This window comes from Doryrhamphus excisus, linkage group LG12 (assembly GCF_037039965.1).
Source record: "Doryrhamphus excisus strain RoL-2023G ecotype Guam linkage group LG12, RoL_Dexc_Guam_v1.1, whole genome shotgun sequence".
NCBI classification, from domain to species: Eukaryota; Metazoa; Chordata; class Actinopteri; order Syngnathiformes; family Syngnathidae; genus Doryrhamphus; species Doryrhamphus excisus.
In genome coordinates this window covers 4,141,369-4,164,388 of record NC_136368.1, presented here as the reverse complement: position 1 = coordinate 4,164,388, position 23,020 = coordinate 4,141,369, and the positions used below count along the sequence as shown (strand labels likewise).

General features: G+C 40.4%; 2 protein-coding genes across 2 annotated transcripts in view; one reads left to right on the top strand and one right to left on the bottom strand.

Moving 5' to 3' along the window:
- pde11a (phosphodiesterase 11a) overlaps positions 1 to 15,397 on the top strand; it is a 48,575-nt gene extending 33,178 nt beyond the window's left edge. The window contains exons 15-20 of the mRNA XM_058082155.2: positions 2,387 to 2,487; positions 4,040 to 4,117; positions 4,210 to 4,273; positions 4,365 to 4,439; positions 6,550 to 6,633; positions 12,707 to 15,397. Of these exons, the coding sequence (XP_057938138.2) occupies positions 2,387 to 2,487; positions 4,040 to 4,117; positions 4,210 to 4,273; positions 4,365 to 4,439; positions 6,550 to 6,633; positions 12,707 to 12,943 (639 nt within the window). The 3' untranslated portion in view covers positions 12,944 to 15,397. The remainder of the gene's footprint in view (positions 1 to 2,386; positions 2,488 to 4,039; positions 4,118 to 4,209; positions 4,274 to 4,364; positions 4,440 to 6,549; positions 6,634 to 12,706) is intronic.
- Positions 15,398 to 17,135: 1,738 nt separating this feature from the next.
- agps (alkylglycerone phosphate synthase) overlaps positions 17,136 to 23,020 on the bottom strand; it is a 28,481-nt gene continuing 22,596 nt past the window's right edge. Inside the window, exons 18-20 of the mRNA XM_058082818.2 lie at positions 22,528 to 22,627; positions 22,364 to 22,421; positions 17,136 to 17,504 (exon numbers count right to left, since the gene is read on the bottom strand). Of these exons, the coding sequence (XP_057938801.2) occupies positions 17,383 to 17,504; positions 22,364 to 22,421; positions 22,528 to 22,627 (280 nt within the window). The 3' untranslated portion in view covers positions 17,136 to 17,382. The remainder of the gene's footprint in view (positions 17,505 to 22,363; positions 22,422 to 22,527; positions 22,628 to 23,020) is intronic.

Here is a 23,020-nt window from a genome sequence, read left to right as displayed (position 1 = left end):
TATTTCATTGGATTCTTTTAATGGTTTAATTTTGTATACACACAATATCTGAATTATATTCCTATTATTTATGTGTGTATATCTTTATATATATATGTGTGTGTGTGAATTTTAAACTATTATTATGATTATAAATTTATCTATATTATCATCATAAATATTGATAGTAAAAAACAAAAAAATACAATCATTTATTTTATTTAAATTTGTTCATTTTATTGTTATGTTTGTTTTTAAAATATCTTTTTATAAAAATAAGTTGCAATCATTTATGTACATGTTTTTAAAAAAAAATTTAAATTTTAAAACTTTAAAAATATTATTTTATATATATATATAATAATAATAATATATATTATATATATATATTATATATATATATAATATATGTATATATTATTTATATTTTATTGTTTTTAGTATATAAAAAATATTTATATTCATTAATTATTTAATGTTAGAATTTTTTGCAATTTTTAGTATTTAGTAGTATTTTTAGTATTTAAAAAATATTTATATTCATTAATTTATTGCTATTATTTATGTACATGTTACAATTTTTTTTTTGCAATTTTTGCAATTTTTACCAATTCAAAAGAGTAAAGAATAAAATACATTTAATAATGTGTAAGTAATAATTGTATTACTTCTTTTATTTTTACTTTTAGTGTTATTTATGTACATGTTTACTTTTTTAACATAAAAAATTATAAATAAAAATAAATAAAAACACTTCAGTTGTCCTGCTAAAGGATTCAGGTTCGAAAATTTGTACTTGATGCAATTTGAGTTTCTTACTTATTGGCTGTGAAACCTCATTTGAAATGAATGATAACATAATAACATAATAGTTGTGGCATCACATTTCTGCTTGGCACTTGGACTTTACTTGTTTACTTGTGTGGATTCATCATTCGGGCTGCGTACCCACACTCAAAAGTTGTAACCAAACGAAAAAAGAAGGGGCTATTGATACCTCATTTGTGTGTGAAATACTTTGTAGACACTGGAACACAGAGTTTGACGCTCTTTTTTAACTTTATTGCCAGCCTTAACACACCAACAGCAGTGCTCAGTTCCGACACCGCACACACATTTCTTCCTCGCTTCCCACACTGGGTACCCACCTGTCACACCGACGGTAAGCGAGGTGCCATTCTGAACAGCAACACTACCACACACTACCAAACACTAACGTCATTCTCCTCGATTTATACACGTCTACTATGGGCTGTTTGGCTCCGGACCCCAGATGCAACATTTACATCCCACAATGTACAACAAAGCCAACAAAGGAGGGAGCAGCAGGCACTGGCTGAGCTTTGTCTTCACTGGCATAAGGCACCATGAATCATACTGTTCTAAAACAAAGAAAAGCAAAGGGCCAGGGATGGCAGGGAAGCAACCAGCAAGTAGAAGATGCCCTGCTGGCGCCTCCTCCCAGCTTGGGAAAAAGGACCGCCTCCTCCCAGCGACAAACAATTGTTTTTAAGTATCGTGAGACGGAGAATCAGCATGTGAAATGGTAATGGTAATGGTAATGGTAATGGTAATGGTAATGGTAATGGTAATGGTAATGGTTTAATTTCATTTGAACATGCATCAGATTACAATTGAGTGCATCACATAATCAGTTCACAGTTCCACATGTCCAAAAGGAGTAGGAAGAAGCAAAGCTTATTAAATCCTACCCCTCCATCTGGTACTTTTACAATCAGTAACTGTTACATTTGTTCACTTCCTGCTTTCCATAATACAGTTTAAGGTTTTTTTTTAATGTAACCATTCTGCTGGAATTGTGCACTTAGATAACTTATTTTTTGTGTTCTGTTATGCTAATGGTTTGCTGTGCTAATAATTACAATTTGTTATGAATTTGACTTCATCATCGTTAATTTATCAATTAGTTACAAGAAAAGGTTGTACATTTACAAGAAAAACTTTCGTCAATTTATTACCAAAAAGTCATCATATTACCTTTGCCGAAGGCCCAAGGTCACATACATAAGACCTCCTCTTTGCATAGCTGTCTCCGGCAATGCCTGTAATGAATGTAACATTTTAAAATAATCAGACATTTTGAGAATAAAGTCATAAATTTACGAGAATAAATTTGTAATTGTACGAGAAAAGGGGAAACGAGAAGTGCCAGCCATGCTAATCTGTGTGTGCTCAACTTCTGTTTTGCTGCCACGTTATAAATTAATGTTAATTTAAATGTTAAATTAATGCCTCAGTCACGTCAAATATATTTTTGTGGTACAAAATACAAGTAGAAAATGTATGAAAAATAATTCCCAGTGCAATACTTTTTTTTTTTGTAGGCGCAATGTTGACACATTATGTTGCTTGATTAACACACTTTTTGTGTGGCCTCTCTCCTCAGGGTCACAACATCTTTTCCAACCTCTCATCCACCGAGTACAGCAACCTCATGCAGCTGCTCAAGCAGTCCATCCTGGCAACAGACCTCACGCTTTACTTTGAGTATGTGATACACGCAAAACCAGGGGTGCCCAACCACAGGCTACTGGACCCTTTATAACAGGGGTGCTCACACTTTTTCAGCATGCGAGCTACTTTTAAAATGACCGAGTCAAAATGATCTACCCACTACAAAAATGCAAAACATCTATTTATTTTCAAATGTATTGAGGATTATTTGTACGTACAATGTATGTTGATGTACCTTACATAACCAAATGAGCCAATATTGCAAAACACACATAATTAACTATTAACATTTTTTGTAATTACCTGAGTTTACTTTGATGACTTGCACTGTATTGAATCAGCCAGGGATGCATAGTCCGGACAGTAGCTGCTGATAGCCAGGTTAGCCAGGCAAACGCACTTCGAAAAAGACATTGTGAAAAAAAAGTCCACCTCCCATTCCGTATGGAAGTGATATGTTTTTGCCTTTTTACTTGGTCCAGCTACTTCATTCATTTTAGTGACCATAAACTTTAGCGAGGGCTTAAAATCTGACGCAATTCGCCGACTAGCTTAGCACTTTGCATCGTTGTTTACGCATGAGCGGTGACCTAAAGGTCAAAATTCAGTTGTCATCTGATTGGTTGTCCTGTATGTCAATCAAGTAACGGGGATGGATGATAGGCTGACATCGTAAGTTCTGCTGCACTTAGAGGCGTTGTTTGATTTGATTGGTCACCCGAAGGGCAACATTCAGTTGTCATCTGAATGGCTGCCCTGTATATCAATCAAGTGACGGCATTGATGCTAGGATGATATTTTTTTAATGTCACGCCGCGATCGACCAGCGATCGACCAGTACCACCTCCGCGATCGACCGGTAGATCGCGATCGACTTAATGAGCAGCCCTGCTTTATAAATATAAAAAAATATTTAAAAAATGATAAATATAATATTTAATTATTTAATTATGTTTTTAAATATTTTATTTGATGTCGGTAATATGGGCCATTTTCTTTTCAAAATAACAATTACATTTACAAACCCCCCAGTTTTTGCACGTCTATGTTATTTTGTTTCGTTGTGTTTCAACAAGCGACGACACCGCTTAGTCGGACGGTCCTTAAACGCATCTCTCTCGTGTACTGTATGTGTGCTGTCTTAACTTTCTCCCAAGCTGCACAGATAGACTACTATAGACTACTATGCTGTGTAGTTCCCGTTTTTTCTTTCACCTCAAATGCTGATATTATGCGGGAATACATCAAGATAAGGTCTGGTGGCGCTATAAAGTGCTAATGTTTATATTTGTGCTGTGGACAACTACAACCAAGTGAATTCTTGCTAGCATAGTGCCAGTTAGCGCACACGTAACACAGCGACTTTATAATCTTTCTCTTTGAAAAACAAACTCCAACCTGCAAAACTAGATCTATTCATTTAGTGATTTTAATTGTGGTCTACATAGACGGGGGACCGTGTTATAAACTCCAATATCACCGTTTGAATGACAAGGCTGGAGGGCATTATAATACTATGTAGCCTTAGTTTGGTTAACAACGCCCCCTGGTGGATTTAATGTGACCTAGTATTTCTCCTCATCAGGAACAGAAACACCTTCTTTGACCTGGTCACCAAAGGAGAGTACAACTGGAACGTGAAGGCCCATAGAGACATGTGCAGGTGAAACTTTGGATGCACATATGTCTCGATGTTGCCAAAACTCCAAATAAAAAAACATTTTTTTTAATTTTATTTTTTTTACCCCCTCTCAGATCGATGATGATGACGGCATGTGATCTTGGTGCTGCCACCAAACCTTGGGAAATATCCCGCAAGGTGAGGAATGCAGGGTGTGCAGGTATTATTGTTACATATGATATACAGGTGAAAATGTATTTCTGAGGAGGTCATATTCCCCTAATTCCAGGTGGCAGAGTTAGTGACCAGCGAGTTCTTTGAGCAAGGCGACAGGGAGAGATCAGAGCTGAAGCTCACACCCTCGGTGAGTGTATCACAACATCTCAATGGTGTTGGTTCCATCGTCGTGACCTCCATATGGGTTCAGACTGACTGACCTCGTAGTGAGGGAGAATGAGTCAGCGCTCCGCTTGCTGCCAGACTGGATTCAAGGCAAACACTGACCTTTATGTTCACTCGGCAGGAAACACGCGAGGCATTTAGTGGTCTTCTTCAGCGTCCTGTGTGATGTTGACGTAACGCTATCCATCAAAGATGGAGCATTGCTTTGTGTTAGCGTGAGAGTCCAACCAAACAATAGCCCTAGTTCTCTCAAATCTAAATCTCACTTCCCCTTTACCACCTGCACAGGTGTGGCCTAGCAAGATGCTGATTAGACTGCACATGTGTGCCTTGGGCTGGCCACAATAAAAGGCCACTATAACATGTGCTGAAGAATGAATGCCACTTTGATACTAAGAAGATTTGAGCTCAGCTTTGTGATGTCGGTGAAAAAGTGAAATGGTATGAACTTCACTCTTTTCCCCCCAATTTTTGCTGTTATTTCGTAAAAATTAAATATATTTCAACTTTTTTTGTAAATACCATCACAGAGTCTGCACCTTGTGACCTGTTGTCATGATAATTTAGTAGGATTTGTACAAAATATAATGCATCAAAAGAAGCAGAAAAAATGCTATTTTTACCATTTAAAATTCAGATGTGACATAAGATGAAAAATTAAATTTTGATATTTTGAAAAACAACACATGTACTGCAGATACAGTATGCTAAGAAGAATGTACCTCAGCTTTGTTATATAGTAGGTGAAAAAGCCTCAACTTCACTCTTTGCTCTTTTTTTCGCAATTGTTGTTGTATTTTTTTAATTTTCCAAATATTTCAACTTTTTTCTTTAACAATCTTTCTGCATTTTTATCTTGTAACATTATGGTTATATTCCCATCGTATTTTTATTTTATTCCCATTATATTATAACTTTTCCGCAACCTATTTTTCCAAAAATGTATTTAATATATATTTATTTTGGTTTTTTTCCTCATATTTGTAACTTCTAATATACTTTTTTAATATTTCAAGAAAAATGACATAATTTTCCACTTTTTTCTTTTAATGTTAAATTTTTTTTTTTTTTACTTAATTCTCAAAACAGTACAGTGGATTCCAAAAGTATTCATACCCATGAGCAACACTCAATTTCTCTGCACAGAACAAAGGAAAGGTGTGTTTCTTCTGTTTACATGAAAGGAAACATGACAATCCTTCACTGTTTTCATTCATAAGTAGGCCTAAAGGCATAAAGATGTCGAAATGAATGCAGTAAAATACAAATAAAAGGCATTCCGAAGGCGTATTCAAAGACAGTGTGATGATATGTAGTATCATACATTGGTCACTAGGTGTCAGTAATGTTACTGTTGATCAGGCAGGTTTGGATGATCTCACAACAGGCACAATAATCCCTAACACGGGTTGTGTTGCTTATTTTCTCATATTATGTTTACTATGTCGGGTAAATGGAGTGTAAATGTGAGTATGAGGTGTTATTTCCTGTCTAGAGAGCATTATTAATGTTAAAAACTTTATTTAGAAGGTTGTGAATAGGTTTTCGGTGCTCTCAATAGAAAGTATTCCATGTACTGTATAAATAAGGATTCCTACTTGGCGGCAATCCATTTATCACGGTCGGGTGTGGACCGCAGTATACCAGGGATTACTGTACTTAGTGTGACAGTAAGTAATTGTGTCATTATATGCTACCTTTTGGACTTGTGAATGAATGTATGTTTGCTGATGTTGCTTTGACACAACAGCAGCCTTTCATGAGCAATTAAGCACAATAACTAATCAAACCAGGCCATATTGCATGTGCTCTAATTCAGCACCCCCCCGCGGTGCTCTTCATGTCAAACTTGTTCTGTCTTTTGCGTGGGTGTTGTAAATTAAATATTAACTTCTCCCGTACCTGGCAGTAGCTATCTCTGAAGCCCAGCTGGCCTGTGTGGAGCCTCTTAGCATAAGCTACAGAAGAAAGAGGTGGCAGTGCAAAGGAGAAATGAGGGAATTTTTCATTTAGAGCATTTAAGACCTTTTTTTTTGTGGTTTGTGCGACTCACTGTTACTATTTTGTTTTAGGCCATCTTTGATCGAAACAGAAAGGACGAGCTGCCCGGTCTTCAGCTGGAGTGGATTGATGGCATTTGTGCCCCCCTCTATGAGGTAACTTGCTTCTCCACAGTTCAATGGAAAGGAATCTAGACGGGAATGCAAAATGTGTATCTCTATAATGTGTAGGTTTGCCACCAGCTGCTTATAATTATATGCCTTATCTGCCTTCTCTACATGCATGAGTTTTGTCCACTTCTAAGAGAGAGATTTCTTCAAATAAAAACAAAACATTCAATACTCTAGACCAGGGGTCTCAAACTCAATTTACCTGGGGGCCACTGGAGCTAGGGTCTACGCTAGGCTGGGCTGCATCAGGTTTTCAAAAAAAAAAAAAAACGCATTTATTAAAAAATATACAAACTTTTTCAGTGCTTTTGTTCCGATTTTCTACAATAAAAGCTCTGATAAAACATTCCACTGTTCTCAAATATCTTAATTTTTATTTTTCTGCACAAAATAAGATGAAAAATAAATAAACAAATCAAGAATAAAGAAAATCAATCAATCAGTAATAAATAAATATAATAATAAAACGGCAAATAATTAAAAATTAAGAAACCACATATAGTTGGTGGGTAGACAAATTATTTTTTTCAGATTAAAATGAACAAAGCATTATTAGAGCCCTGTAGACATGACAAAACACGACTATAGTCACATTTATACTTTTTTTATTTACAACATATTGCGCAACTGCAGGGTCTCGAGACACATGCTAACTCGCAAACTAGAGAGCTAGCGACCTAAACGGTAGCCTTCAAGTTATTTCCTTTAAACTTAAATAGCCCAAAACTTACCACTTCCACACGGATAGGGAGGATAACTATTAACAGTTATTTAACCTTTAACATGAACATTAATCAAACGTAATAATTTTTTCTGGGTACATGATACCATACAGCATCCATATCAAACAGACATTTTGAATTCTGAATTGTTTGCCGCCAATTTTGCGGAAACCGTTTCAAGGTGATGGGGACAGTTGCAAGGTGGTGGATGGGGTCTTCCATTTTCACTTCCTGTTGCTGGGTCTTCGTCCTTCATCTGCTGTTGTTCACTGACGCAAAACGTTCAAGCCTCCGCCCACTTTCCCATTGAGAATGTTCTCCCGCCAACATATTCCTCGTTGAATAAAAACCCTCCAAGGTTGGATTCTGAGCAGAGTGAGGCTTTGTGGGCGTCTGACTGTTCTCCAGCTGAAAGTGACTTACACTGAATTTATTGACAGATTAGCCTTTGGGGAGATGCTGGACAACAGTAAACAGTAGTAAACTGCAGCTTAGCTATCTGGCCTACAATATTCTGACAACGTTTATGGGTCAGAAACGTGGAAAAAGCATAATAGGTCCCCTTTAATTAATACATTTTGTAGTTGAATATAGCTTATTATTAGTAAATAAAAATGTATATTTAAACAAACTAAATATTATTGGCCTAAATTAAATTAAATTAATCATATTCAAGCATAACAGTGGCAAAATGATCAAAAATACAAATCTAAGGCATTCAGAAGATGCGAGCAACAGGTTTACCAGTGTAGAGAGTGGCCGACAGCAGCTCCTGTGTATGTTTCCACGCCATGACAGTCGCTATTTAGTACACCGAAAGATGTTAAACACAAAAATTTATTATAAATCGTAGTCCACCAGAAAAGTCCTGCCGGAAGTGAGCCCTGAGCAGATGTCTTGTTGAATGAGCTTGCAATTTATCAGAATAAAGTACACATTTTGAGAGAAAAACGTCATATTTTAATGATAAAAAGGTTGCATTTTTTGACAATAATAATGTCATTTCAGTAGCGTAGAGTTGAAATATTAAATTATTATTATTATGATATTATTTTTTTAAGTCCTACAAAAATAGTTTGGTGGAAAAGTAATAAAGCAATGAAGTCATAATGTTCTGACAAGAAAATTCCAAAGGTTCATTCATTTTCTACCGCTTTTCCTCACGAGGGTCGCGGAGGGTGCTGGAGCCTATCCCAGCTGTCTTCGGGCGAGAGGCGGGGTACACCCTGGACTGGTCGCCAGCCAATCACAGGGCACATACGTATAGACAAACAACCATTCACACTCACATTCATACCTATGGACAATTTGGAGTCACCAATTAACCTAGCATGTTTTTGGAATGTGGGAGGAAACCGGAGTACCCGGAGAAAACCCACGCATGCACGGGGAGAACATGCAAACTCCACACAGAGATGGCCGAGGGTGGAATCGTTCGATTCCACCACTAGACCACCCGGCCATTTTAAAGTTATAATATTACAAAAAGAAAAATGACTAAGCTTATTTAAGAGCAAAGTTAAAATATTTGGAAAATGTAAAAAAACAGCACCAGCAGAAATGGGATGGAAGTTCATACTATTCTAATGCTTTTTCACCTATATGATAAAGCTAAGATGCAGTTTTGTCGTGAACTATAGATAGGTTCTTTGCATATCTTCACGTGTTACTTTACAAAGTGACCCTTGCATCCTTTCATTATTCACTATGTGGCCCCCTGCTGGAAAATGCATTAGACAAAACACCATTTTGGTTTTTATTTTTAAATGGCAGGGTATACGTTTGGGGTGTTGCAGTGGAAGAGGCCTGTATGAGAATGTGCGTTAGTCAATGACGTCAATAAGCGAGGCTCCCGCCTCTCCTGCTGCGTGGGAGACAGCAGGCGTAGTGAGGAGACGTGGAGGCAAATAGCTGAAGGCTAGGCGAGTAAGAGATAAGATGAGGAACACGCACACATGCACGCACACACAGCCGTCATGGGTGGACAACACAAATCAAATCTCCCGTCGCATTTATTCAATTAGTTGAAAGTTAGGCCTGGTTTATTGTCTGCGCGGTGCAGATGAAAAGCATCAAAGCAGGCATGCTGCTCGTGCGGGGGTGTTGTGCCGGCGCGGCGCTTGCCGTACAAACTGATGTCGGGAGGATGATGCAGATATGGAGCTCACAATCACGTCGCCGCCAATTAAACTTGGGAGGGGTAGAACAGAAGGAGTTGTGAGGCAGCGGGTGGGGAGGGAGGGTTTTTGTGGGTGGAAGATCTCCTTCTTGATCTTGCTGATCTCTTTCTCCTGGTGGTGTCTTGATGCTCCATGGAATATTAATCCCCACTTATATAACTGTCCGTTTTCGCAGCCGCACTGCTCGTCTTCCTCACGCTTCCTCTGAGGAATAATGACACTTTCCCATGGTGGATGTGGACCGTGCAGAAAAGTGGTCTAGCCATCGGACAAATCCTTGCAAAGACTTGCACTGGAGAGCTCTAGTTTTGTTGCAGGGTTGGATGATTGCGGCTTTGCATGCTTGAAGCGTAGGAATTCACACAGTGTAAAATGTGTTATTAATTAACAATCACGCTGTTTTATTAGTGAAAATATATACATATTTCATACAAGTGTAACCATTCATTCGCTTCATTGATGCATTGTTTCATCCGATCCAACTACATCAATCTGTGTTTAGCAGGTTTCCATTCCTGACGGCATATATTGATCTAATATTGTTTAAAAAGGTAATCAATCGGTTTAATCGCTATTAATCGCTAATATAGCTTTGCATTTAAAGGGGATTTTTTTTTGTCCCTTTGTTTTGAGTTGTGGACTCCTATAGAGCATCTACACGCGGTAACCAGCACACAAAGCTTTCTAGTTCTTCCAGAATCTGCACCTATTCCAGCTGTATTTCCTTGGATTTCGTACTTCCTGTGAAAATAAATGAATGCAACTGAAGAGCGATACTAACTCTAATATTTTTTACAAATACTGAAAAATCCCGACCTCACAGCTAGGAGACCAGGGTTCAATTCCACCCTCGGCCATCTCTGTGTAGAGTTTGCATGTTCTCCCCGTGCATGCGTGGGTTTTCTCCGGGTACTCCGGTTTCCTCCCACATTCCAAAAACATGCTAGGTTAATTGGCGACTCCAAATTGTCCATAGGTATGAATGTGAGTGTGAATGGTTGTTTGTCTATATGTGCCCTGTGATTGGCTGGCCACCAGTCCAGGGTTTACCGCGCCTCTCGCCCGAAGACAGCTGGGATAGGCTCCAGCACCCCCGCGACCCTCGTGAGGAAAAGCGGTATAAAATGAATGAATTAATGAAAAATCCCAATTGTCTTTGAATGCTGTGAACATAGGCAGCTCGTTTGATTACAGGTGGTATGTGAATGCATCGCCAACAGGGACTTATAAAATGGCCAAATTAGAACAAATGAAGATGAAAATGAGCCATCCAAAGTGATACATATGGTGATAATAATGAATATAATGTCATAAACACACAGTAATAAAGCCGTTTAGCCAAGTAAACTGATTATTGTGCAGAGAGTTCCACATTGCGCTCTACTTTAGTTCTTGACCAGGCAATAATAAAAACAGGAAAACCTAATAATAAGGACAAAGGGTATGTCTTCACCAATTGTTTTATGTAATTTGTATTAATTTTTATTATGGACACATAAAATTGCAATGAAAACGTGAGTGTCCAAATTAAAAGAAAATTACTTCTTTCACTGTTTTTGACTGATAAGGAGCTAGCGGGCCGACTGAGGAGAGAGCCAACTCTAATTGACGCGTTCAAGGAGTCCACAGGAACAAGTAAAACTGAAAGCTTCTGGATTCACAGCTTAAGCAGAATAAGCCAACAAGATGTGGATGAAGAGAAAAATATCTTAATGGATTCCCGGACTTCCCACAGAATATCACATCCACCTTTGTGGAAAAATACATGCAACGTATGGTCTTTCCCATCATGCATTTCATGCATGTTGCTTGCTCACAACGTACTGGATGTCCCAAGGCCTCGGATTGCAGGTTTTTATTGCATTGTGAGTAGAGCACATTTCATCGGAAGCAGGGTTAATGGATCCAGTAGACTCTGCGCCACGTTCAGACTGGGATGAATAATGTTTGGAATAATGTGCTGATGTTCTAGTTTGGCCTTTTATACAGCAGTGGTACATCAACCAGACAACCAGAAACAACCAGAAAGAATAAACACGTAAAGGCAGCGTTTGCAATCATCTTGTTTGGCAGAGTGAACCGTGTATCTCAATTTATGCCCCAATCCTCCAATTTAAGTACACCTTAGTGGTGTTTTCATATTACTGTCTTACTTTTTTTTTTATTTGTAATTTCTCCCCCAACAGAAATGTTCTCAAACCAAACAACTTGGCAAATGAACGATAAAGTTAATAAGCAGACGCAGCAACAAAATAGCTGGACTGAACTTGACTTCCTTTCGATGTCTTTGGCCCAAAGCCTGTTAAATGTTAATATTAATAATGGCAATACACCGCTACATCTGGAGCAGACAAAGGACAGGGAGGGTTGGCAGCAGCAGGAAGTCAGTTGTTTGTCTGTGTCGCACAAAAAAAAAAGAACACGTGGGGCCATTTTGATATATTGTACAGCAGCCCGTTTGCGCAGTTTGGACACCCCTGCTTTAGGGAGGTGGCAAACATTGAGTCGGAATGTTCTGTGCCTCCATTGTCGAGGCGGTTGATCGAAGCCATACCCCTAAGTTGGTTGGTGCCTGTCGTGGCGGTAATCTCAGAACCCGTTGGTTGGACACTAGCGGTGAGGGATGCCAAAAAATTATATTTTTCAGATTAAAACTAACATAGCATTATTAGAGCCCTGTAGACATGACAAAACACGACTATAGTCACATTTATACTCTTTTTATTTACAACATATTGCGCAACTGCATGGTCTTGAGACACATGCTAACTCGCAAACTAGAGAGCTAGCGACCTAAACGGTAGCCTCCAAGTTATTTCCTTTAAACTTAAAAAGCCAAAAACTTACCACTTCCACACGGATAGGGAGGATAACTATTAACAGTTATTTAAACTTTAACATGAACATTAATCAAACGTAATATTTTTTTCTGGGTACATGATACCATACAGCATCCATATCAAACTAACATTAAACTTTCATATCAAGGGGGGGGCCTCAAACTCGTGTCCTGCGGACCACATTTGGCCCGTGACCCATGACCCTGACCTTGGATAAGCAGTAGAAGATGCATAAACGGATGAATGCTTTAGTTTACTGTTTTTCCCACTGTTGCCATGTTTTCATGCGTATTTGGAACCTCTCTCTGTCTTCTAGACTCTGGTCAAGTTGAATCCTAAACTTCAGCCCATGTTCGACATGATCCAAGCCAATCGGGCCAAGTGGGAGGAGCTGAACAACAAGCGAACGCAGAGCCACAGCGTCTCTGCCCCAGCAAGCCCCTGCGGCGTCAGTGAAGTCTCTGAGAACATCGTCTTCACGGTTCCCAAGACGGGCAGCTCTCCCCGCTGTAGCGGCGGCGCTGACGACGCGGCCTCGAAATCCGTCGGTTAGCTTCCACCAGCGCGGAGCCCGCTTCCTGCTTCCTCTTCTCCATGCAGCCTGCAACTTGTGCGGCGCATGCGAGGGCTCTCACTTTTTCCTCCTTAGTGATGAGCTCCGGTTTTTGATGCCCGTCCAGGCGGCTGCAGATGTGAGGAGACCGCCAACGTGTCATCATGTCAGCTGACTATTCCGGGCATTGCACAACAAGGCATGGCCAAATATTGGAGAGGGGAAAATTCTTGCGACACTTGCTCTCTGTAAATGTGTACATAGGCTACCGAGGACCGTGTTGCATTCAAGTGCTGTCCTGAAACCCGAAAAGAAGGATAAAGCTTTGCAGGGCAGTGCTTGCAATGTTCCACTTCCTTCCCTCTTGTGCCTTGTTACAAAGACCCCCATGAAAAATGCATGCTGTCCTCACACACACACACACACACACACACACAGACACACACACACAATGGGAAATGCCACCTGCGATGGATTTTGGTGCCACCGTTGGCAAAGACACCACTCACAGTCACTAAGAAAGTTTTTATCATTGTGCCTTTATACACCACAGCGATGGATTTGAACCAAAAACATCAAAGAGTAGAGAGGTTTACTTTAATTCAAGAGCTTTTACAAATCTATTAGACAATACATTATACAATACATGATACAATATACCATTCAGGAATTACAGCTGTATTTGGACATAAAGACATCATTGTAAATTGAACATTTGTCATTTTTGATACACTGGAACTTCGTTTTTTGGCATCAATTTGTTCCAAAAAGTACAAAAACCAAAGCAATCCATTCCAGACACCCAAAAATATTCAATTAAAAAAAGATTTGTCCCCAGTAGGCGATCAAAGGCACATAGAGCAGCAAGCAGTGTAACTACTCTTAGTACGATATCGACTGTTTTTGTCATTTATTTTATTGTATTATCGTCATGTTTTATTTGTTTAAGTATTATTTTAACAAATATGAACAAAATAGAGAATAATTATTTGTTATTTATTATTTATTGTGTATATATATTTATTTATATTTTTAATTCTTATTTTATTAGTATTAATTCTCAACAAAAATACAAAAATATGACCCAGGGGAAAAGTCATATTAGGAGAGGAAAAAATTTAATTTTTTTGAAAAATTACTCTGGAGAAAATATACGACGGTAAATTCCAAATAATATAGAAATTAAGTCATATTAGCAAGAAAATGAACAAGAAAGTTTCAATATTTGGACATTTAAAAAAGAAGCAACAAACATGCAAATAATTGAAGTAATTTAATGGAAGTAATGTCAAAATATGAAAATAAGTTAAAATGAGAATAACTAAAATATGAAGAAAAAGCATAGAGTAGAAATATTATTATTTTTTAATGAGGTTGGGGGAAAAGGTTCTAATGTAAAGCCTGGGGCCCCGGGTTTTAGGGGGCCCAGAACCAACAACAATTTGCATTGATGATGCGATTATGAGACAATGACGCTGCAACACCCATTGGGGGGCCCCCAGCGTCCAAGAAATTGTGTGCAAAAAACATTTTTTTTTTGGTATGCATGTATGGGGTGGGGGCCCTATGAATGTCTTGCTTTGAGGCCCCAAGGACAGCAGGAGGAACTATAATATGGGAATAAAGTCAAAAGAAAACAAATATTTAGAAAAATAACTATAAAGTTCTACACAACCATGGCGGTTGTTTTATTCTATTTCGGTGGTGTGTAAAGGAAAAATCCTAAAAACTGGACCTTACATGAATACATGATGGGTGTAGTTTAACACATTACCACACACACACACACACACACGTGCCTTGATGACGTTACCACGTGTTTTCCTGCTAAAGTAAGCCATTGAGTCTACCGAGTTGCATTTACTTTACTAAATATTTGGCATTTTTCCTCATCAGCGCTCATCAATTCTTCTGACTGTCTTAGCTTTTATTAAGAAAAAATATCGAGACTTGTACTGAAGTGCCAATGTAATATCATAAGCTAATATTTTCACATGTCGTATTATTTTTTTTTTGCCTTATGACTTGTAGTTTTGTTGTTTTTGGAAACGTGACTTTTGTGCACTTTGGCAGGCATGGATGTGCGCGTGCTACTTGACGTGTTTTCATTGGTCGACGGAAAGAGACGTTCAAGTTGCATGTTTTTTCAGTGCGGCGTGTGACGTTTTCTAAGCACGCCGAGGATGTAGCAGCCACGGGAGTAAAAACGAATACCTCGGATTTCCAAGCGTCCGTGAACATGCATGTGTTTACGTCTGTTGCATGAGGTTATGCTAGTGATGAATATCGCTGTTCTATTTTTCTATCAGTCTCTTCATCAAATTGTCTTATTTTGATGACGTAACGTGTTTTCTTGTACGTGTGTTCAGACCAGAGAGGGGCAAAGTGAAAAGAAAAGCCCAGGCATGACATCTCTTTCAGTAATTTCAAATTAAATTAAAGCGATGCTGCTACAAAATGTGTATTTTACTTGTTTTTTTTATTTACATGAAACGCCACATTGTCCTCCAGGTCGTATCACTAGGTAAGGTGCTGCCCTCCTGTGGACACAATTATAACAGCACCTTAAATCTGTCAATGAAATGCAACAGTAGAGCAAAAAAAAAAAATCATCTAAAATAGCAATAATGTAAAAAATGAAATATATACTTATGACGTGAATGAACATGTGATTTAAATCTTATACATGACCTACGAATCCAGAAATTAGAACCAAAAAGGGAGGCGGCATACATTCATGGAAATGCATGAATTGGAAACGCGTTGCTGCTGCTGATGACGTCATCAGGCAGTATAGGTGGCTGCGTGATTGGAAAATGACTCCCAAATGAGGATTCGTTGGGGGGATTTGCAAAGAAAACCTGCCAGGAAGCGACTGGATCACCATGACTGCTGTCTCTCCGCGTGGACTATTATAATAAAAAATATCACGTGATGCATTGTCAGAAAGAAACACCCAAATGGGAATGTTTTATGTGGATTTATTGCACAAAGGGCGTTGACAAAACACAACTGCAACGTTATCGTATTACCTTGAGAGAATAGCAAAAGGGAATCCCCGATACGGTCCAAAAGCACACGTTTAAAAAAAACAGAACTGATCGAAAAGGACCTGGTGGTCATTAGAAGGCAGGAGATTAAAGGTGGTACACTCGCACACAACCATGATTCAACACATCAATTCTGCCATGATGAAATATCCATTCATTATTTTAGACGGTACTTTTCACTGGACAATGGCAGTACACTTATTGTATTGTATTGTATACTATGTAATAGGGACAAAATACTAGCAACTGCTTCAACAAAACGCCACTTTAGAACACAGCAATAAACACACTGTCATTATTCACCTAAAAAAAAAACCTAGTTATGCACCCCAAAATTATTCCACCCCCACTGTAATTGACTTAGCTGTGTGTGTGTGTGTGTGTGTGGTTTTCCTGCAACTTTGTAGAATTAACAATGAAGAGGGAATCACTTTGACTTCAAATGTAAATATAAAAATGAGCAAAATTGGACATACATGCACAAAAATCAAATAGGTAAATACATTGTAAAAAAAAAAAAAACTTGTTCATAGCCCAGAATGGTTAAATAAATTATTATTATTTTAATCCTAAATGAACATAACTGGAGATGCATTGGGGCAGAACTGGTTCAATAAATTCCTTGTATAAAAATTCCAAATTACATGTTTTTTAAAGGCCAGAATGCAATAATGAAATATATTCTTTAAAAAAACATCCAAATGAACACAAGTAGAGATACATGTTTTACTTAGAAATTAGTAAATTCCTTTAAAAAAACAAAACAAAACACTATTATGTCTGTAGAAGCAGAATTGACCATCCAGATGTTGTATTGGATGGCAAAGGAAGAAAAGATGAGGAAGCCATCGGTCCAATTAGAAGAAACAATGCAACACAAACACGATTCTTGCATCCAAAGTGTGCATATTCCACACAAAGGGGCCTCCATTTGCATAACGCTGATTACAAAGAAATTCGGTGAAGTCGTTTGCATGGTCGCGTTTGTTACAGTCTTTGGTTCTACAAGAGCGACGTCACGCACGAGTAACATGGCCGCACTAAAGGAGGCGGGGAGGTTACAAAAAACAACAAAAGAAACCCGCACCTCTTGCGTGTCAGTAACACACTGTAGGACCGTCGGGTCCAAAACACACACAAGGAACAAACGTGAGTCTTTATTATGGCAGCACATTAGTTGGGACGCACACGGAGGTGATGTTTGCACACACGGCGAGGAAGGGGAAGGCAGACAGAGCTTTAGAAAGGCACAGAGCTTCAGTGACGGTGATTTAAGTGCGAGAGGAAACAATGGCACCCGATGACACAAAAGATGACACCACACCACGCCATCACTTGCAGAATCTCTTAGCAGGCGGTCTGATGGAGGACGGGTGGAGATGAGATGAGTTAGAGGAGGTTCCTGTTGCCAAAGATGTTCCCGGGGTCCACGTAGTCCTTGACAGACTGGAGCATCCCCAAGCCCACCTTGGAGATGGTCTCCCTCATCCACTCCTTGCGAAGCTTCCCCACTGCATGGAGACACAGAGAACAAAAATGAATGGATGGACGAGGGTGGGGGTCGGTGGGGGTGGGGGTGTGCATGGGCACGGCTGATTGCTCGGCAGGCTGCTGTGAGCCAATCAATCTTGTGAGAGTGAGTGAATAAACAGAGGGTGATAAATGCTTTTATTCAGCCAGGAGAAATGTTTTGCATGGCATGATTTATGGAGCTCAGCAGACTATCAAACTCATTAGTGTGTGTGTGTGTGTGTTCCCACAGGAGGAGGAGGAGGAGGAGGGAGGGAGGAGCCGCCTGCCGGGCTGGAGCGCACCCGGACCACGCCTGGCCACCCTCGCTCCTCTCCTGTCCTCTTCTCTCGTCCAGTGGACCACCGCCTTCCCTCCTCCTGTGCAGAAAAGAGGGGCGGGGGGCAAGGGTGGGTGGGGCTCCAACTCGCATGTCCTGCTCCGCTCTCCATGACCTTTGACACCAACAATCCCACCCCCCCCCCAACCGCCCAGAAAAGCACAAGAGGCTCTCAGCTAGCAAGCAGGTCATCATTTCAAAGAAAACAAAACAAATAATTTAAAGGCAGCAGACAGGAAGTAGAGGTGAAAAAGTAGCGCTAATGCTAATGAGCTGTGCAGTGGCTATTGTCACATGACTAACACCTAGTGACCAGTGTAGAAACATGAAGCACGCAAAATTGGAATAGTCCATTTGTCCTGTGCTGCATCAAGTAGCCAAATAAAGGCCTGCTATGAATTGCTGTTTGCCTTAATAACCCACCATGGGGCCAAAGAAAGCTGAGAGTGCCAGCAACTTCCTAAAGAAGGTAAGAAAAACACTAGTGAAGTCAAGACATCACACGATAGGAACTACCCCTTTGGGAGTTAATTGCGAAAAACAGGTATCCAATCAGAATGCAGGAAATCATGCAAATTGTAAACGTAAATCTATTATTATATTATATGGAAATCAAATTGTTTGCGTGACCTTTTGGTCATATATTTTTTGCTTGCCATATATCACATATAGTACAGCAGTGTAGCATTGGGCTAGGACATGCCTGTCAACTTTGACACTTGATATTTTGCTATGCTATGCTATGCTAGCATTGCTATGCTAAGATGTTATACAGTATATTCTTAGACAAACTGCATCTCAGCTTTGTGAAAAAGACCATTTTTAATATCAACTTCACTCTTTGCTCATTTTGCTGCTTAGTACTAATGAAAAATGTTACCATGCTAATGTTAGCATACTAAGATTTAGCAGGATAGCACTGTAGCTGCTCGATCGGAAACCACAACGCAATACAAAGGGTCGAAAAATGAGCATAATAATAATTATAATTGTTACTATAATTATCCACTTCGGCTGCGTAGTTAGCGCGCAGGCCTCACAGCAAGGAGACCCGAGTTCAATCCCAACCTCGGCCATCTCTGTGTGGAGTTTGCATGTTCTCCCCGTGCATGCGTGGGTTTTCTCCGGGTACTCCGGTTTCCTCCCACATTCCAAAAACATGCTAGGTTAATTGGCGACTCCAAATTGTCCGTAGGTATAAATGTTAGTGTGAATGGTTGTTTGTCTATATGTGCCCCGTGATTGGCTGGACACCAGTCCAGGGTGTACCCCGGAGGATAAGCGGTAGAAAATGAATGAATGAATTATCCACTTATTGTTTGTCTTTCGCATAGTAGTTGTGATGTTCGGAGTGTCCATGAATGCATCCCTTAAGGAAGTGTGGTCCCGGATGTGTTTGTTTGGAGTTGGAGATACATCCATGGTGTTCGGGTTGGGATAAAGTTATAAAAAAGCAGTGGACTGTGTGTGGACTGTGTGGAACTACACGGAGCCTTGGTTTGCCATGATGCATATCCGTTAATTATGCAAAAAAATGGATACTCCCGTTAACAGACTATTTTGGACCTTTTTTTGTGTCGCCCTATGGTGCGCCATGTATCATACGCCGAGATTTCCAAATGAAATATAATATGTCAAAGTATCAGTAGTGAGTTTTCAGGTGAACGTTAACTTGCGGAGGAGGTGTGAGGTGGTTCATACGCATTTGGGAAAGAACAGGTGCTCCTCTCTGGGCAAATACTTCAAAGTAGCACAGTAATCACTTGAGATTAGATGGGGGGGTGGAGGCGGGATAACGCACCGCCCGCTGCTTGGCGAGCAGGGGAGAGCTCCCGTGTTGATAGGCCGAGCCGTGACATATTTGTTATCAGAGTCCAGCCGCGGGGGCGGGGCTGCGAGGGCCTCCTGACACAAGAGGGCAGACAAGGAGGTCACTGGGGGGGCTCTGATAGCACATGCAACTCCAGATGGTGACAGAGGGACCAATCAGCTGGTGCCCCATAACTAAAAAAAAAAAAAAAAAAAACTCTCCCGGTGCACCCCAACCCCCACCCTCTTTGGTTCCACCTCCTCCTGGGAAGGAGAGAAAACAGAAGGTGGCGGGACTGCATCATTGCCTCCATCACCGTGATAATTTACACATCTATCTTGTCGTACTCGCTCTTTCTCGCTCGCCATCGCCATCAATCTCTGGCGGCCGTGCAGCTGAGGCGAAGGAGCGAAGGAGAGGTTGCGGCTCGCTCTCCCGAAGCCGGACTAAATCATCGACGTCATCCCTGGCTATACATTCAGAGATCGGAGGTGGGGGTTGGTGACTTTTTTTGCACGGGGGGGGGAGGGGAGGGTTTGAAGGTGAAGGCGGCTCACCGATTGTCAGGCAAATGGAGGTCACGGAGTGAACGGCAGGTTGAGGTAGCGACACTGCGCCCCTGCGATAGGGGCCCAGTCCAGGTCTTGATGGATGGACGAGGGTGCGAGTGATGGATGCTCGGATGCTCCATGCCGCTGCTACGCCAGTGACCCAGTTAAAAAGGGACGCCGCCGCTCGTTTTAGAAGCAGCCATTCTCTTTCTAGAACGCTTATCCTGTTCAGGGTCAGGAGGGGAGCAGGAGCCTAAATCAGCTGACTTGGGGTGAGAGGCGGGGTATCGACCGCATGTCAATCATCGAGTTGAAACAAAAATACCAGAAAATGGACTGAAATTCCTTAATAAAAGTATATGGTTTCATACTGTACTCATTGATTTAACAAATATTAGTTATAATTATTCAACAACATACATATACTTCTGAAAAAATACACATTAATAAGTTGATGTGATTATATTGCTGGAGGCCAGAGGTGACTTGTCTCCAAAACAAGTCCTCCACATGCTTATCACCTAATGGCCTAAGTGTGTGTCTAGGCATGTGAGCCTACTCTTTTTCGACTCTCAATTCATTATATACATCATTTTAAAGAGTGGAATGCCGTGAACGCTTGTCATAACTTCCCAGAGACGTTATTTTTAACCCTTCTGCTAGCTTCACGTTGACATCCTCCAATTTTGTATGGTTTGCTTAGCTAAAATGCACAACCCAAGCTCATGCATCGCACCCTTATTCGCCATATTTTAAGTATAAAAGATGACATAATCCACACTGCCTGCCTGTTGTAACTCCAATAACGACAGTTTAAACGTTTGTATCTCACAGCAAATATGGTGCATTTGAGGCCGCCCAACAAGTGCGGAATCTAAACACTTGATGGAAAAACATAAAAATAAGTAAAGCATAGAGTCAAACATGTAAAAAAATTTTTTTTTTTTTTTTAAATTTATGTTAGGGGTGTCCAAAGTGCAGCCCGGGGGCCATTTGTGGCCCGCAGCTGTGGGCCATTCTACAAATCTAATTTAACTTCTAAAGATTCCTGACCCCTGATGTACAATAATACTGAAGCAAAGGTTTAATTGATGAAGCGTATTGTAGCACGTTGGCGTTAGGTGGGCGGAACAGATTGTTTTGCTTGTTGTAGAGTGGGAGGGTTTTTTGGCACCATGAATGAGACATGACGACTACAAAGACGACTCTGGTATTTCTCTGGCTTTTGTGATAAAAAAAAAAAAACGTACGTAAGTATGGATGTACTCAGAGAAGCACAACGTACAAACAGTCCAAGCGCTCGTCACATTGTCAAGGGAAGTGCGTGTTAGCATTGTTTTATGTCTCGCAGAGACATTGTTGAATTAGTCGACATAAAAAAAAAAGTGTATTTCCAGTGGTGCCCTCCAACCTGGCCATCCTTGACTACATCTGTTTGCTTTGATACACCAAACCCCGAGAAAGTAGCTCCATTTGTCAGCGGCTGATTGTAGCCAGACAAACCGGTGTGTCTGCGGCCAGATAGCGAGCCCCGCTGTTATTAATCACAATTACAGAGTGGGCCTCGCGCACGGGAGCTGCATCAATACCTCGCCAGGCCCCTCCCCCCTTCCTGTCACCTCCCCAGGCTGCTCGGGGTGGCCCCGGCCGCCGTTTGGAGGTCAGCATTCAACCGGCAACACTAGCGGCATCATTTACCTCGGCCCCCCGCCTTTTTATTAGCAATCTTTTAATTTTGAAGCCGTCCTCGCCGTTGGGGAAAAATTGCGATTTAATATCGCAGCTGATTCGCTGCATACTGTTTTTGACAGGCGTGATGAATAGCCTGAAGTGATGTATGAAAACAGCCAGGCGGATGGCAATATAGATAAGGCAGGCGTTTCACTGAGCCCTGATGGGGCCAGCAGACTCGCTTCGCCGCCCTCCCCGTGCTCACGTTTCATTTGGCCGCTGCTGAGATGAACAAATAGCCGAGGCGCAGCTGCCGGGACAGTTTGGACCCGGGAAAGAAACGATGGAAGATCTTGGAGTAAATGTGCCATCGCAGCACGACCAGGACGCATAAACGCTGCGGCAATGCTCTCAGTGCTGCCCATACAACCGCCTAACACATGTCCTGTAGAACATTCTATAGCTTAAACGTGTTCCTGCTTGGCATACCTCCATGGTGATGTGATAAGCTGCCTCCATTGGCGAGGATCTCCTCTCGAGCTGCATGCTGAGAAAAACGAAAAAAAAAAAAATCACACTTTATTCATGGAAACACTTACTGGAGAGGCAGCATATTTTTGCATTCATTGTACTAAACTTGCGAGTACACCTACCTCCACTTGTTCATGTACGTGCACCGGATCGGAGAGACCCCTGTAGTTGAAGGCAAAGTAAAAGTAGACGCAGGCACCGCAGTCATAGGTTTGAGTCACCCTGGAAAAGTGAAAGAGGATGTTAAACCTTCACGGCGGCTTCAACATTTGTCTTCTTCAAAGTCAGAGAGTGAAAAGCTTTGCTGGCGGCACCGACTGTAAATAGAAACACAATGTAATCTGACAAAATACAGTGAAATTAAATAAACTACACAGTAAAATACAACACAATACAATTGAATCAATAATTCCCACCATGTGAGTAATCTGTATGACATCCAGTTTCTAATCCTGTTGACAGATTCTTCAAAGGCAATAAAAACCATATAAATAGGCTTTAATTTCTTCTTCTTAATTTATTTCAGACATGCATACTATATTACATATTATTATTCTTTCTCACATATACACTTACAATATATATATATATATATATATATACATATACACACAT